Source organism: Nuphar pumila, chromosome 4, assembly GCF_984573655.1.
Source record: "Nuphar pumila chromosome 4, dmNupPumi1.hap1.1, whole genome shotgun sequence".
NCBI classification, from domain to species: Eukaryota; Viridiplantae; Streptophyta; class Magnoliopsida; order Nymphaeales; family Nymphaeaceae; genus Nuphar; species Nuphar pumila.
This window is the reverse complement of record NC_143252.1, coordinates 134,816,395-134,828,611: the sequence shown is the minus strand read 5'-3', so window position 1 is coordinate 134,828,611 and position 12,217 is coordinate 134,816,395. Positions and strand designations below refer to the sequence as shown.

Genomic DNA, 12,217 nt, shown 5'->3' with positions numbered 1-12,217 from the left:
GGCAGAGACCGTAGTATGGCTGGCTGAGCCAGCGTGTTTAGGTCTCTGCGCCTGGGGCGGTTTCTCTGAGTAAAACTAAAAAAAAAAAAATAGACTTGATTGGTCCACAAGCAAATGAAGTAAAATTCATCAAATAACCAATACCCTGCGCTGCCCAATTTCATTTCACGCTCATAAACTCAATCTTTGCTTGTCTAAAAACCAGTTTTAGATACAACATGTTGTTAATAAGTATGGGCACCAGTGATATTAGATTCTTTCCATCTATAACAATAAGAAGAACACATATGCACGAGCCTGCTACTCATATAAGCTAGGCAACACTATCATCAATCTTGCATTAACAGACGAACCCTGCAGAAATCCAACGGTCAGAACGTCATTCCCATCCAGATTGCCTGGCCATCAGGCTGATACAGACACATCTCAGTAATCTGGAAGTCCGTTCTCTATCAGAAAAAAGGAAACAAAGGATTTTGGAGGTTTTATGGGCAGGTGGGATCGACGTTTGTACGCCCAAAGACGAGAGAGAGAGATTGTTGAGAAACAGTGGGTATCCGCATCACCAAAAAACAAGACTGAGTCTCTAGTGAGGAGGAGGGGGCAGGTGGGATCGACGTTTGTACGCCCAAAGACGCGAGAGAGAGAGAGATTGTGGAGAAACAGTGGGCATCACCCAAAAACAAGACTGAGTCTCTAGTGAGGAGGAGGGGGCAGGTGGGATCGACGTTTGTACGCCCAAAGACCAGAGAGAGAGAGAGTCTTTAGTGAGGGGGGGGGGGGAAGGAATAGAACAGAAGAGAAGGATGGGAGACGCCTCCTCAGGGAGATCCAGCGGCTCTGCCGATTCCTACATCGGGAGCTTGATCAGCTTGACGTCCAAGTGCGAGATTAGATACGAGGGCATTCTTTACAACATCAACACTGAAGAGTCCAGCATTGGCTTGCGCAACGGTGTCCTCTTCTTCCCCCCCCCCCCCCCCCCCCCCCACCACACACACACACACACACCTTTTTCTTTTTGTTGGGGTTTCTTCTTATTGTTCTTATTGTGTTGTCCCTGATGTCTTTTTTTGGCACCCAGAAGAAATTTTCTCTTTTTTTTTCTTGTTGGTGGTTGCTTTGCATTCTTTCTTTATTGGGGACGACCGGATTCACCTGTTGAAATTGGGTTTAAGGATTGTAATTTGCTCGACTTGGGGTGCTCGTGTGGCACGGGTTGTTTATGTGGGTCGGATGGAGCCCATCTTTTTAAGATCTCTCTTTCTTTGTAGCAGCTTTCTCTTGTTGTGGCTTGATTGTATGGTTCTTTATGTAATCGAACTAAAATTTGATTTGAATTTCCATGACGTTGATCATCAATATCTGTTTATGGGCTTGATATGGTGATGACCGTCTTCCTTGAGAATACTTGTTCCCATTCTTTTGGTTTAAAATGCTTCTTTTCTTCCTCCTAGTCTAGGTTTGAATCATCTACGCACCCTGCATGGTGATGGTAGGGGTTTGGGGTAACCCTGTTTGCCTGGAGTTGAGTAATGTAGAATTGGCACCCGTGTCAGAAGAGAAAAAAGGGACAATAGTAATGACAGCAAACTTTGCACTTCATTTTCTCCATGAGTTTTCCTTTGGTTTTTGGTTGTGTGTACTATTGTGGATTCTGAAAACCAGTTCGAAACACATTTTCTTTTTCCATGAGAAAAGGGATCAGAAATAGTAGATGTATGCAATATTAGTATTGTGTTTTTCTATTTCTGATGCATTGTGTGGATTTTTCACCCGGTAGCATGTCTGCATGCTCACCCTGCAAACATGGTCACTTCGAGTTCTCTATGACCAATTGAATTGATTTTCTCTTTTGGTCATTATTTCTGCACTATTAGTTTGGCATCAAATCAAACTTACATGTACTTTTTATGAGTGCTGGCATAAGCATGATAATATAATGTGTACTACAATAGACTTCCAACTAATTGATAAACTGCATTTCGGGTTTTTGGATCTGCAATTTTTCTAGCAGTAATTGTTACTTCTTTGTGAACTTAGCTCCATTCATCCCACATGGATAAGCCATTCCAGTCCTTCGATCATTCTTATTTCTACCTGTTCAAATCAAATTACTTTTGTTGCTAAAAGAATGTATGCTTGTTATGCTATTGTCAACTTCTAGGCAAATTTGGTCTGGAGTGTTCCTAGCCTTTATGAACAAAAGGAGATGGTGGTGGAGTTGTGTTGTTGTGATGAAACACAATATAGGGCATTTTTATGTGTATTATGAGCAAAGTTACCGGAAGCGCCTAGCTTAGTGGGGGAAGTGTGCTTCCCCAAAGCACGAAACGTTGCGCTTCCGAAACGCGTTGGGAAGCATTGATTTTTTTTAGAAGCGTGCTTCCTCCCTTTTTCCATTTTTTTTGTATTTTTATTTTTATTTTACTTTTTTTTCACTTCCGGTTCACTTCCTAGGTCGCTTCCGGTTTGCTTCCTAGGTCGCTTCCGGTTCGCTTCCCAGACGATTCTTGATTGACTTTTAAATCGTCCCACGCTTCCTGTTTCCTAAAATTTTGAAAGTGCCACGCTTCCTGTATCGCTTTCCGCTCCCGCTTCCTCGACTGACAACCATGATTATGAGTAACTTATTGCTCCTTTTAGCCGAGACTTGTGTGACAAACTATGGTACCAGAGTTGATATTGATGGTGCCTGGACCAAGGTTGTACGTATTGTATCGTAACCCGTATCAGTCGGGCCCAAAATAAGAAACATATTGTATCATATCGTATCATAAAAAATCATAAATTTTGAAAAAAAAAATTAAATTTCTAAAAAAAATCATAAAAATTAGCAAAAATTCTAAAAAATCATAACACACAGAACAATGATGAAATGCAACCATAAAATCGCATGTGAAGCATTTATGTCTCTATAAGCTACATAACACATCATCAATCATCAAATCTCTCAAGAATAATACAAAATAGTAATTTCTTCAATTAAGCACATATCACGAGATTCATCAAAAGGCAAAAAAACCAAGTTTATGAATACTTAACAGCTACAAATTACAATACATAACCAAGTTTTAAGAAGTATACCATCAATCATCATCATCTTCTTCTTCTTCTTGTTCTTTCCTCCTTTTTCGACATTCAAATCATATCCATTTAATGTCCTCTTCATTCAGGAGGTATACTTCGTCTTGAACCCATTCATCCAATACATTTAAGTTCTCAAAACTGATGGAATCAAACTATTCTTTGTGCCTCCTTGATGATAACTTTTTCATTTGCCTAAAAGATAACATGAAAATTTAAAATTAGTTGAGTTTTGTATGCATAAAAAAAGATTAAATAACACATGAGGATGACAAATAAATTTTATAAATTGAAAATTACCTTTGCGGCTTTTCCTCAGTCGTAGGTTGTAGCGAACGTACATGAGGTCATTGAGCCATTTGTACTCTAATTTGTTTCTTCACTTTGTATGAATATGCTCAAAGATGCTCTAATTTATTTCACAACTACTTGTATTGCATGTTTGACTTAGGATGCAAATAACAAAAGCTCTTAGGTTTGGAACATCACTTTTAAACCTAGTCCACCATTGTGTAACAAATATCGTGAGATTTATGAAAATCTCGCGATAATATCGCGAGAAATTGCCTGAAAGTTTAAAATGACAATTTCTTGCCAGATTTTCAAAATATTGCGAGATTTATGAAAAAAAAACATAAATACTGCGATTTAAACACGATATTTATGTTTTAAATGACTATTTATCGTGAAAAAAAATCTTGTATTTTTTATTTTTAAATATTTTTATTAATATTTTTTATAAAAATAATTTTCCCATTTTTTAATTTATTTTTTATTGCTGAGATTTTGCCGGAAAAAATGATAGATTTATGAAAAAAATTTAATTTCTCGCGAGTTTTTGACAAACAAGATTTTGCTGAAAAAAATGTTTGTCACTATGGTCCACCACATGATTAAAAAGACAAGAAAATGAAATATCAATAAGACAATAACTGATACAAATCATACAATCATACAAAACATCATAACTAAATAACAATATGAAATTAAACTTGGAATAGACAAATAAATTACCTGGGTGCATTCTGGTATGGTTTCACATTGTTGTAGGTCTCCCCATATCATACAATGCATTGTTGTAAATTTTCATTTCCTTATGAATCTGATATTGAATGTCATAATTAGGGTTCAACTTTTCAATGCAATCCAAGAGACCTTTGTTGACTTCCCTGCCTATCTTAAATGTAGGAGAATTTCTAAATGCAGTATTTAAATAATACGCTGCAGCATGAAGAGGTTGATGAAGTTGCCCAGTCCACCTATGGTCAATAATGTTCCATATAGGCAAATACAATTTTTTATCCATTTAAATTATCTCTAATGACTTTTTTTGCCTTATCGATAGCCTTATAAAGATAACCCATAGTTGGTTTGTCTTTGTTGTCAACCAATCGAAGCACCTTCACCAAAGGTATACTTATTAACAATACCTTAACACGTGAATCTCATAATTTACTTCTAAATACAATATCTGCAATTTCTCTTGGCTTTCTTTTTTGGGAACGAGGACATGCATTCCACTCATTTGAAGAAAATATCTTTTTAAGTGCACTTCTATTTTTTACAAGACTCTACATTGTAAAAAAAATCTTTGCAAATTTAGTAACTGTGTTACGAATAAATTCTGCACCATTAGTATCAATATTGTCTGTATCGTACAATACGCTGTGATACGTATCCTATCGATGCAAGGGCACGATACGAGACACACCCATATCTTGATACAAGTGTGTATCGTATGATACAGGGCCATATCGTACCCATAACTGTTTTTTAGATTCTTTATAACTCTTTTTTCTAGTCTGAAGTAGATTGGATAGCCTACAAGCTTGATTAGAATTTGGTAAAGTTGTCTGCTTTGGATTGATGAGAGGAAACTTCATGCTAATACTTTAGGATTGGCTTTAACAACATGCAGATGGTTACTATGACTATTGCAAGTCTTTTTTTTCTTAATGAACCTATTATTTGTCCTTTCTTCTCATTCTATCATTTCTTATTTTTATGAATAATCTCAATATATAGTCCATTCTGTGGTGATTGGAAGCTTCTACGTATCCTTGGAAGTCCTTTTCCTTGGAAGCTACATCAGATGCTAGAAACTTGCTGCTTCCACAGTTCATTTTCTGTGTCATGGGAAACCCTCTTCCAAGAGATCAGAACTGTAATCTTTTGACTTGTGAATTAGACTCGATTGCAAGGCAATAGATTGCACAATTAAGGAAACTTGATTGTTATAGAAGGGTATTGTGGTTTTCCTATTTTAATTGGATTTGGATGATAAATGCTTACCAACTGTCAAAAAGGAAAAGGGAACACATTTGTCATTTTTTAAAATACAAATGACATTCATTCTAATAATGGTTTGTTGCTCTATTTAATTGGATTTGGCTGATGAATGGAAAAAAATAAGACGTAATAATTTTGATGAAACTTAAAGACTTTTTAGTTAAATTATTTAAGGAAGGAAAAAATGCTTAAAATTATCTTATCATATAAGGACATATACACCATTACATACTCTTATGTGTGTGATTTGTCGACTTTTATGCTAAATTTCATCTATTATTTGATACCTACTAGATATTATGGTATTAATTGATGATGCCTTTTGCTTGAATTTATGACATTGATAAAGGCATTTCTCTATGTGTTTAATACGCTATTTCTTACATTAAAAAGTAATATTTTGGATTCTAACATTGGGCCCACCCAACCTTGGCATGGCCTGACACCCATTAGAGTCTAATGGGCCAAGGAGAAACCCTGACCCACCATCGGCTTGACTTGACCCTTGTAGGGCTTGGGCACAACCTAGGTCTTACCTGACTTGGGCCTAAGACCTAGACCCATATGTATGGATAACCTGGGCAAGCTTAGGTCTGGCCATGTTGGGTCCCATCAAAAACTCATTTAACCTAGAGTCGAGCCAACTTGGTTCATTATTTGGGCTAGACCAGGTCTGTGCCTTATTAGATTTCAGACTTCACAGTTAGGTCAAATCTATCCAGTCCCGGGTTGGGTACTTGAAGGGCCTGTAGGTACTTGACCCAATGGCCACCCTACGTAATCTATCCTTGCAAGGATAATGATTTAGTTAGTAATCTTGGATTTGTTTATAGTATCATGTAGTTTGATGGGATCTGGTTCACTAGTGCTGGTAACTCCCTCTTGCCATGCAGTTCAACATAATATGTGAAAGCTTTGCAGCAATGATGGGAGGCCCACTGAGGTAGGATTTATCTTTGGTCTTAAATTCCAAGTTTTGGAGCCAATCACCTTATTACAATACACCGATGATCTATTAGTCTCTGGAGAAGCTTCACTAAACCCAGTTAAACCAGAGTTACCAGTCGAGGAAGCGGGAGCGGGAAGCGATACGGGAAGCGGGAGCGGGAAGCGAGGCACTTTCAAAAATTTAGGAAGCGGGGAAGCGTGGGACCACTTAGAAGAAAATTCCGAACCGTCTCGGAAGCGACCTAGGAAGCGAGGGGGAAGCGAAAAAATGAAAAAAATGGGGAAGCGAGGGGGAAGCGAGGGGGAAGCGTGGGGGAAGCGTGCTTCCCATTTATGGGAAGCGCGTTTCCCATAAAAGGGGGACGCGCTTCCCATAAAAGGGAAGCGCGCTTCCCATAAAAGGGGGACGCTTCCCCTCACGCTTCGGAAGCGCGACGTTTCGCGCTTCCCCTTTTGCCTAGGCGCTTCCGGTAACTCTGAGTTAAACTGCACTTGTCTCATCCTAAAGGCCTTCTCCAAAAGTTCTGGTCTACAGATTTATGACGTAAAACATGTGCTGTTGGCCTGCAATGTCGATTCCAATTTCCATGACTTCTAAACAGGCCGAGATAGTCTTTGGGTGTGAAGTGGGCCAACTCTGCATGCCTTACCTGGGTACGTTCCTCACTAAGGTTGATGGAAAACACTACCTTTGGGAGCACATGGAGGATTGGGTGTTGGCTAAGCTTCACACATGAATGGCAAGGTACCTTCTGTTTTGCTAGAAGGATCAGGTACATCTTCTCCACTATTCTCTCCTTCCTATTGGCCATTTTCAGAATTCAAAGGAAACCAGCAAAGAGAGTGTGGGACTTTGTATGGACTTTATATGAAAAGGCTCAAACACCCACAAAAGTGAATACTTATCTGGGAACAAGTTTCACTGCCTTTGCAATTTAAAGGGCTGGGTATAAAGAAATTGGAGACGACTGATAAAGTGCAGATGGCAAAGTCATGGTGGAAACTGTGGATAGAGGACAGGTCATGGTCTCGCCTCATTAAGATCAAACATGGTATATGGAACTGGGTCATCAAAGGTAACTAGAAGGGTGGTTCAGCAGTTTGGACATTCTGGAATGAGTCTTAGACGACTTCACCTTTACATTGGAGATTATGGGAAAAGGTAACAAGATCAGCTTTTGGAAAGATACCTGGTACAGTTTGCAGTCACTAGACTTGCTGTTCCCCAACATATACTGAATTGCAAAGGTGAAAGCAGCTCTAGTGACTAATGGGTACTTGGCAAAGGTTGGAACACCTCCTTTATGAGAGGATTCAGCAAAAGGTAATATCAGGAACGGATGAATATGTTGGATATGCCAGCCGAGTGGAAGGCAAATGGAGAAGAGGATTCTTATATATGAAGATGTGATATGACTAGCAAATTCACATTGGCATCCTTCTATTGCTCCCTTTTACTGTCAGTATGGAACCATTTCCACATGGTACAATATGGGGTTTTGGTCCCTCTCCTAGAGCCAAATTGTTCACGTGGTTATTATCTATAGATAAGATTAATGCACAATCCGACGTGAAGAAGAAAGGATACCAGCTGGCTAGATATGCTTTCTTTATGGTAAGGATGAGGACACTATTGTGATGTTGGCCCACCAATCTTCAAAAAGAATAATAAGAACTGGAGGCATGTTTGGAAGCAGTGGTTGTTGTCAACTCGGTGGTTCAGTTGGCTAGAATGGAACAAGAGAATCTTCAAAGGGAAATTGCCGCACTTTTCTTCCATTCATTACACTATTCAAATGGACATTCATGCTTGTGCTCAGAGGAAATGGCCTAACCTAACATCTCATAAATTGGGCCTTCAAGGACTGTGTATCTCTTAATTTAATCTTTTTGATTCTCATGTACTAACAGTGACCGTTTGTCACCTTTTCTTGTTATTTAATAACATTTCATTCTTCTCAACAACAAAAAAAGTTCATATTGGTTTGACAGCTTTGATGCTTTTTACTTTGTTGCGTAATCACTTCTAAAAGAGTCACTTCTCGTTCTCTCTTTCCTATATTGCTTCTCGATTCTGCTTCCCTCTTTGGCAATCTTCTTCCATTCATTTTTTAGTTTCCTCTTATAGGTTTGGGCCTTTGGGGTATTAGTTTTAAAGCTACAATTTTCTTTTATTAATTGATTGTAAATTTTCTCCATCACCAATTGTTTGCAGGAGCCCAGGACAATCACTGCCTCGTATAGCAAATATGTAACAATTAAAAGTACTATTCTATTTCATGGGATAACACTCTTGTTTGTCTTTTTCTGGACCTTTCTTCATGCACTCTTTAGCTTGCGCCTTTACAATATCAAAATGCATGTATTAATGCCAGTAATTTTATCTTTAGTTATTTCATAATGTTTTACATAGTTGTCTTGGTTTTGGGCCCATGTAGAATCTGCTAAGATTATGTTGCTTATTTCATAACTTTGGGTTTCTAATATGTTTGCTGATTTAGAGTATTGAGCAATTGCTTGTTGTTTCTAGGACATTTTTGTGACATTTTAAGGCTCATAGTCACTGTGTGCTTTGAAATTTCAACCAATAAATGCACCAAAATGCTGGATTGGATCTTTCTGTAATACATGCAAGCGTGCATTATCAATATGGAGATCCGATTGTTGTATTCTGTGCATGGCTTTTGTGACATCGTGCCATTTATTCTGCACCTTTTCCACATGGCTGATGAAATCTGAGCTTGAATGTGCTTATGGTGTCCTTGCTTTGTAGTGAGATCATTTGGAACTGAAGGACGGAAAAAAGATGGCCCACAAATTCCTCCAAGCGACAAAGTTTATGAGTATATACTTTTTCGTGGAAGTGATATCAAGGTACACATATGGACTTTTGTTTGGTGATATGAAGACTTTGAGGTTCTTACTGTTTTGGAGTTATATTGTGTTTAAAAGGTTTAAAACTTTGTTTTTCATTTTGGCTTCACTTAAGGGACCAGACTGGCCCATGTTTATCATACATGTTTCGAGGCGATCCCATCTTGAAGCTAAGCAACCGGCTCTGCTTTGAGCTCCAGGCACCCAATGCATCATGGGTAGTTCAAAGTGCTGCTTCTGGCTTTTCCCACACAAGCATATCATGTATAGGTTTCATAAACATTCATATGTTCCATATTTGCTCTTTATGTTGTAATGGAACTCTTCGTTTGCATCATGTATATTTATTATGTATGTCTATGTGTACAATATACACAACCCAGCCGAACCATCGTTATTGAAAAATCAACATGCTGTACCAACTGAACTTCTGTTGTACAATATACCAACACCCATAGCTGTATGACATAGCTGGCCCGATTGCATTTCATTGTTCATTTACAATTTTTCAGTTACAGTTGTCTATTTTATGGAAGGGAAATAAATAGAAAAGGAAAGGTGCTAGGTGGGTGACTATTTTAAAAGAAATATCGTTTGTGAAGCTCTTTTAATGGATGAATTTTAATTATAAATAATTCTAAATAGTTCCTAGGTCCTAGAGGTAATAAAGAAGAACATGTAATCTTGATCCAAAAACATCTCTATTAGTCTCTTTACATTTACAAGAATGTATCTCTTTTACAGTATAGTTACTTCTGGAGTGGAATGGATACACCTTTTCATGATTCTTTTTAATAATTGAATTAAAGGACTGAATGGTTGACATGCTCTATACTAACTTATTTGTTGTCTTTAAATTTGTGTTTCCACCAATGTGTTTGGGCTGCAATATTAGGAAGAATTCATCCCTTTTTCTTGTGTTGATGATATTATTGTTAGTAGTTGTGCATGATGACATTTGAACAAACTGCCTGTGTCATCACACACATGCATTACGTGTGTATGGGGGAAGGTGGGAGAACTATTAATACAGCTTCTTCTGGTTTTTGACAAGTTCACCACAAATTTATATTCCCTAACATTCTAAAAAGCAGATGGTGGTTTTGATGCATCAATTGCGTTGCATTATGAAAAACTAAAAGGTGTGCATTTTCAAGTGCATCTAATAATTGAACCAATTTACTGTTTTTAAAAAATACCAAAATGCCTGTGATAGTGACAGTTAATGGATGAAAACCATAAGTTATATTTAAATTTAATGAAGGGTGTAAATTTGTGGTGAACTTGTTAACATTGCACAATGTATATATATATATATATATATATATATATTTATATATATTGTACCAATTCTTTGTTCAGAAGGCCATAAATCAACAAAGTACGTCAGCACTGTTGTGCCTGGTTTGGTTAGAAATGCGATGGCACCCAATCAAATTTCATGACACTATATATATATATATATATATATATATATATATAGAGAGAGAGAGAGAGAGAGAGAGAGACCTTGTAATATAGCATGCCTTATCCAAAGAAGTATCATGCATTAGATCCATCTTGGTTTGAGGTAGACGGGTGAAGATTTTCTATAGTAACTGATTGAAATTGTTAACTGTTTTCCCATTTGCAGGCGCATGGGTGTGATTGTTTCCTGCTATTGGTTGTATCTTATACACAATGATGTGATGAACTATTCTATGATTGTATTTTTGGATTATAATCTTCTTTTCATTTTCTGTTACTTCAGGATTTACAGGTCAAGTCGTCCCCACCTGTACAGGCAACACCTCCAATACACAATGACCCTGCTATTATACAAGCAAGTGAAGAAAGTTTAATTTTATGTGCATTTTTTTTCCAAGAGAGCAACTTTATGTGCATTTATGGCTAAAAGTTTTCACAAATAATTTTATCTGAAGAAAGGTTAATAGTGTTTGCTCTTTCTTTCAGTCTCACTTTTCGCGCCCAGCATCAATAGATACAAGCATGGGTTCAGGTGGCAGTGGGTCTGTTGTGGAACTTAGTTCTCATGGAGCACATTTAGCCAGACCTACATTTCAAAGTGGCTTGCCCTTGTACCAACCTGATGGCAGCGTAGGTTCATGGGGATCGTCAGCTCCACCCTCAAATGCAAATGGTAGTGGTCTTGCTATGCCAATGTATTGGCAGGGATTTTATGGACCGTCAAATGGTCTTCCTCATATCCAACAGCAACCCATGCCTTTTCGACCTCCTGGCTTGGCAATTCCCCAATCCATGCAGCATATACCATACCCTGGTTTGAATGCACCCTTGCAGACAAGTTCTACAACTTTACCAGAATTTTCAAATCCTATTCAGCCAGCTGTCAGTTCTGTGATTTCAGCCTCAATTTCCCTGCCTTCAACATTGGCTCCAGCCCAGGTTGCAGCATTAGTTTCTGAAACATCACCCAGTCTCATCTCGAACAAGGCTCCTTTGATCTCTCTTTCTTCAGCTGGTGCAAGTGCAGGTTTACCATTGGCTTCTTCTTTAACTTCCTCTACTCAAGAAATAAATGCAATTGTTACGCCAATTCCAACTAGACCAAAGTCAGTCCCAGCATCAACTTTGCCTTACCAGACTGTGTCTCAGTCCATGTCATCCATTATGGGGACTTCTACATCAGCGCGTTCAGAAACTTCTGTACCTTCTTTGATCACACCGGATCAACTTTTGCAGCCTGGGCCTTCATCTTCATTGAATCAGTCATCACATACAGGGCAAAAGGATGTGGAGGTGGTAGTATCATCATCGACATCAACAGAATCACCAGCTTTGATTTCAACTGATGTGAAAGGGCCACTGTTGCCACTGCCTAAAGCTTCCGATCAAAAGGTTCAGGATTCTCTTATATCATGTTCATTATGGGCCACCACAACTTTTCATTATTCTTTTCATGGAAATATCTTGTGAGATTTTCTCCTTTTTTGCACATTGATCTTTGGAAAATGTATCTGTGCTAAGGGTGATTATTACTAATTATTGCAGAAAGCTA

General features: G+C 38.1%; 1 protein-coding gene across 2 annotated transcripts in view; it reads left to right on the top strand.

Annotated features, from left to right (window-relative positions):
- The first annotated feature begins 461 nt into the window (after positions 1–461).
- The window catches only part of LOC149841158 (protein decapping 5-like), a 33,021-nt gene continuing 21,265 nt past the window's right edge, over positions 462–12,217 (top strand). For both annotated transcript variants that reach the window (XM_090003625.1, XM_090003624.1), the window contains exons 1-4: positions 462–954; positions 9,098–9,198; positions 10,949–11,020; positions 11,152–12,057. In XM_090003625.1, the coding sequence (XP_089859751.1) occupies positions 807–954; positions 9,098–9,198; positions 10,949–11,020; positions 11,152–12,057 (1,227 nt within the window). In that variant the 5' untranslated portion in view covers positions 462–806. The remainder of the gene's footprint in view (positions 955–9,097; positions 9,199–10,948; positions 11,021–11,151; positions 12,058–12,217) is intronic.